This window comes from Lactuca virosa, chromosome 7, assembly GCF_052849685.1.
Source record: "Lactuca virosa cultivar CGN04683 chromosome 7, Lactuca_virosa_CGN04683_v6, whole genome shotgun sequence".
Lineage (NCBI taxonomy): Eukaryota > Viridiplantae > Streptophyta > Magnoliopsida > Asterales > Asteraceae > Lactuca > Lactuca virosa.
The window spans coordinates 217,665,484-217,670,876 of NC_136432.1; the positions used below are offsets into that span (position 1 = coordinate 217,665,484).

The 5,393-nt window shown below is 34.0% G+C and overlaps 1 protein-coding gene across 1 annotated transcript; it reads right to left on the bottom strand.

Moving 5' to 3' along the window:
• Positions 1-210: 210 nt before the first annotated feature.
• On the bottom strand, positions 211-696 carry LOC145127551 (uncharacterized). Its single transcript, XM_079062729.1, has one exon. It carries the CDS (start codon positions 694-696, stop codon positions 211-213), a length of 486 nt encoding a protein of 161 aa, XP_078918855.1.
• Between the last annotated feature and the right edge of the window lie 4,697 nt (positions 697-5,393).

A 5,393-nucleotide genomic window follows, 5' to 3' on the forward strand; every position in this document is an offset into this window, starting at 1 on the left:
CGCTATATATATATATATATATATATATATATATATATATATATATATATATATATATATATATATATATATATATATATATATATATATATATATATATATAGGTTTTTAAGGCATTAGGAAATTACATAGAAGGGCCTTTTTGAAATTCTGCCTCACCTCATTCCAAACTGATGCAATCTTAACTTATTGAAAGGTATATGCTGCCAGTTACAGCTTGAGATCCAAGTCAAGCCTATATAGATCAGATTCCCGAGAAGCTAGTTGTGGATTAATCAAATAAAAACTTCCAGGCCACGTCATGTTTCCTTCTTCCTCCCCAGCATACGGGGGTTCCCAAGCAACTCCATATCGAGCTCCATTGTCAGAAAACCATGCGAAAGTTGTTTCTCCATCTGCTGCTAGTTTTTGACCAAAGGAATGCACCTTGAGTGACTGATCAAACGCATTCACCGTCTTTGGGGAATGGTCTCTTTTAGCTGCATCTCTCTCTCTTCTGTGCGCATTTTGATGACCTCCTAATGCTTGTGAGCTGTAGAACTTTCTCTTGCAAAAGCTGCATGTATATACCTTCACCGAGGTTGTGCGTCTTGAGTTTGAACAAGATTCTCCTACATATGGTGCTAGGCTTAGATTCAGCCACCCTTTTTGATGAGCATCTGGGTTTTCTTCGTCATTCTTCTTTATGGTATTCATAGAAAATGTTAATACCAGTACTTGAGATTGAGAATAAAAAGAAGCTATATAAACAATTGCATGAGAAGGCGATGTTGAAAGTCACTTATTCTCACTCTTAGATGTACTTTGTATATATATTTGATACACAAAACTATGTGTAACAAAATGTTCACTTTATCTTATAAAATGATATTTTAAATATTGAATTATTATTCAAAGTCTCTTATAAGAGTGTATGCCAAATAAAATTTCCAATGGGGATAATGACTTAAAAGGGTAAATATATTTTTCGATTTGTACACATTTGGTCACTGAGTTTTTTTTTTTCGTCCACATTTACCCCTTCAACTTGTTAAACTGTATACATTCAGTCCTTATGACCGGCTACTCCAGGTTACCCGGTAAAAATGACTTAATAGGGTAATATATTTCTCACTTTGTACACATTTAGTCCTTAATATTTTTGTACACATTTAGTCCTTTTTTTTTTTTTCAAAATAAGTCATTTTTTTTTTTTACTCATTCGGTACTTATGAATGATTTTTTAGTTTTTTCTCACGAAATCTTACGTGGGACATTCGTTAATGAGGTGTATGGGGCTTTTGATGCTTATATCCATCGCGATCTCGACTACTTGCTTGCTTAGGTCATGTGTTTTGAACGTCATAACTTCTTCATATGATCTCGGATTTTAACGATCTTTATATCAATGCGTTCGTATTTTAGTCTACTACAACTTTCATTTAGATTACTCCCATTAAAAAATAATATATTTTTACTTACGATCTTTATATCCATACGCGGTGGCGGATTTAGTATGGTCCCGGTGTTGCACCGACAACACCTGTTTTTTCTGTTCGCAGTGGAAAATTTTTCGCTTTATTTTTTACGTTTATACATATTTTTCATGTATCGGCAACACCTATTTCATCTCGGCAACACCTACTATGTATTACTGCGTCTTCCCCTGTCCATACGTTTTTTTATGAATGCATGTATGTATGTTTTTTTTATAAAATCGTTAGTAAAAATATATTACATTTTAACGGGAGTAATCTTAATGAAAGTTGTAGTAGACTCAAAAAATGAACACGTGGATGAAGATCCTTAAAATCTGATATCGTATTAAGAAGTTACGATGTTCAAAATACAAGACCTAAGCCAAACCACAAGACTTACGCAACCAAGCAGTCGAGATCGCATTGGACATAAGCATCAACAACCCCAAGCACCTCATCAATGATTGTCACATAAGATGCCGTGAAAAAAACCTAAAGAAATCATTCATAAGTACTGAATGAGTACAAAAAGGACTTATTTTGAAACAAAAAAAATGTTAAGAACTAAATATGTACAAAAATATTAAGGACTAAATGTGTACAAAATGAAAAATATATTACCCTATCAAGTCATTTTTCCCGGCTAACCTGGAGTAACAGGTCATAAGGACTGAATGTGTACAGTTTAACAAGTTTAAGGGGTAAATGTGAACGAAAAAAAAACTCAGTGACCAAATGTGTACAAATCGAATAATATGTTACCCTTTTAAGTCATTATCCCTTTCCAATGTTTGAATTTGGAAGGTTTGTAAATTAAATCCATCAGTCGCAAATGTCCCCATCACATTGTCAGTTGATGCTTGATATAGCGAAAGGGCAACACACTATTTAATGTTATACCAAGCCCTTGTGTGCCCCAGCTTTTATTGCATTCCCTGCGTCCTGGTTGGAGGCACCATATAACTTTTTATAAAGGTAGTAACCGACATTTTCCCTCAAATTAGTTTTAAAAACTATTTAAAACTGTTTTTTTATGATATCAAACATATTTTAAAGTTATATCTCTTGGGGTTAATCACTTCAAGTCTTCATCAACTTGATAAACAATTTTATATACAAGAGTAATAATGAAACCAAAAAACAAGAACACAGTATTGCACTCTAATTCTCACAATGCAGTAAACAATCTTTCGTTGCATCCTAATTAGTTCTAATAGGAAGTTCTTCAACCACATAAGTTTATTTCTTGCTTCTGAAATACCCATGTACATTGTATCTGTGTTTGAAAGAGTAGTACTCTTTTGTAACATGTATATCCAACCGGCTGGCATACCTCTAAATGTGAGCACATAACGTGTTATGTTCTTTCCCAAATCAATACAACCCTCCAAATTAGCATCAAGAAAACCATCCAATACTAGCTGTTTTCTTCTTAAACATAAGCCATCCTTGGTAGTACCTTTCAAGATTCATAACAACCACTTCACTCATTTCCAATGCCCTCTTCACGCATTAGACATAAACCGGCTCACAACTCCAACTACATGATCAATTTTTGGTCTACTGCACTCATTGCATAAATCATGCTATCAATTGCTGATTTGTAAGGAACTTTACATGTTTCTTCTTTTGTCTTCTTATGTACTTGGAGACTGTTTATTTGAGAGACTTAATATTGTCATTTGCATTGCCATGATGAACTTCTATAGAACTTTATTTATGTAATTTGGTTAAGAAAGCTTCAAAGCACTAACACCTTGTCTTTGGCTATGCTCATGTCCAAAATTTGTTTGATAGTCCCTAGGTCCTTCATCTTGAACTCTCTAGACAACTGTTTTTAACCTATTGATTTCCATGTCTAATCCAACCATCATCATATCGTTTCAGGTTAGGTCTCTTCCTTATCTGTAACTTTATCTTATGTGCTTCCACTATCTCTAGATTCATTTGAGATCTTACTGCTCAATATTCATCGATCTTAGGAGTAGTAATAGGTTTACAATGTATTAATCTAAGATTTCATCAAACTCACCTTGATTTTTCTCTTATGGTTTCTTTTCTTTGTTGAAAAATATACTCTTATAATTACAAACTGAAATCAATCCATGCATTGGGTATATTGTGTAAATGTGTTGTTTTGTGTGGCTTAAATTATAAGTTATTCAGGATTGTTTCGGGTTTGCATGCGGGTTTCTGGGTGCTCCGTGGGTATACAGTTATTTGGTTCTACCCGACGTATTTAAGGGTGAAGCAGTAGATATTTTTTGTCATTCAGTCATTCATCTTAATCGTCTCTTCCCTCTGATTACTATACTTAGGGTTTCAAGATTAAGAACTTGTTCTTATAGTCTACTCTTGGTCTCGTTATATGTTTGAGTGTGAGTGATTGTTGTAGTGAGATTTTCAGTTGTAATATGTATATGTAAACCATCTGTTTCATAATGAATGAAATGATGATGTTGGGAAAATCTTGTGTCGTTTACGTTTTTAAGATGGCATCAGAGCTTTCAAGCTCTGATTCTTCGTTTTAGACGCTCGTTTGTGGTTCTTCATCCGATCGTCGATTTCAGAAAGGTATTCTCTAAATTCTTCTCTTATTTGCTTGTTTTTTCTTAGATCGTCATAGTTGTTGTTCGATCTTGGGTTTCGTTTCTGAATCCCTAGGTTTGCTACATAAACTATGATTTCTTTTATTATTCTTTTCAATCTAGGGTTTCCGATACTATACCTTTAGATTGAATTGAAAATCTATGTTTTTTAAGATCCTAGTACTGTGAGTTTGTTTATGATCTTGCAGGATATTGTTGGCTTGATTGTGGTGGTTCGTTTTTGGAGTCTCGTTGACTGCGACACATTCAATCAATCTCTTAGTCTGAAATAAATCTCGGGGGGTCGGATTTGGTCACTGATAAACCCTAGTAGGTAACAGACGAAGAAATTCGACTCTTCATCGTATTCTCCCATTAGTTTTCTGAGGATTTTCTTGTTCCTTTCGTTCTTTAATTCTTATTGATATTGTTCTTTCTGCGAGATCCTAGTGTCTTGTGTACACCAATTATTTTTTTGTTTACATTGCTTTATTGTTGTGTTTCTTTGGCTCTATATTGGTTGTCTTAGGCCCAACATACATGGTGACCATATGGACGATAGATCAGTACAGTTGTATGTTCTCTTATTGATTCTTGTCTACTATCTTGCTATTTTTTTCTATGGCTGGTGATCATGTTGTTTCACCTGGTGGAAGTGGAAAGGATGATCCAATTAATTTTGATTATCCTCTCTACATTCACCCATCTAATAATGCTATCACTTCTATTGTCACCACAAAATTAACTGGTAATGAAAACATTCGATTGTGGAGAAGCTCTATATCTAGGGCTCTTAAGGTTAGAAATAAAATTGGATTTGTTGATGGTTCTTTAAAAAAGAAGGATGGTGATGAGTCAAAAAAGTCTAAATAGGATAGGGCTAATGCTCTTGTTTGTTCTTGGCTTTTGTCTTTTATTTCTGATTCTACATATCAGAGTCAAGCTTATTCTGAGGTAGCTAAGGATATTTGGAAAAATCTTTTTGAAACATATAATAAGTCAGATGGTTCTGTGGCGTTCAATATACATGAACAGGTCAATTCTCTTAAACAAAATGGAATCTCTTTGTCAGATTACTTTAATAAACTTGATTCTTTATGGAAAGAATATGATGGTTTTACTAGTTTAACTGAGTGTACTTGTGAGGCTTCCATTAAACTCAAAGATCATTCTAATCTCATAAAACTTATTCAGTTTTTATTTGTACTTGATGAATCCTATAATCTGTAACATCCAGTTTACCAGGTATATTGTTTTGAGTATTTAATTCAAGGACTTTGGAGGGACTCGACGAGTCGGTGCCTCAACTCGTCGAGTAGGGTCGCGACTTGGTGACGTGGTTAATGAA

What these genes read in the sequence shown, in the direction of transcription:
- LOC145127551 (XM_079062729.1), bottom strand. Translation starts at nt 696, where the DNA reads ATGAATACCATAAAGAAGAATGACGAAGAAAACCCAGATGCTCATCAA.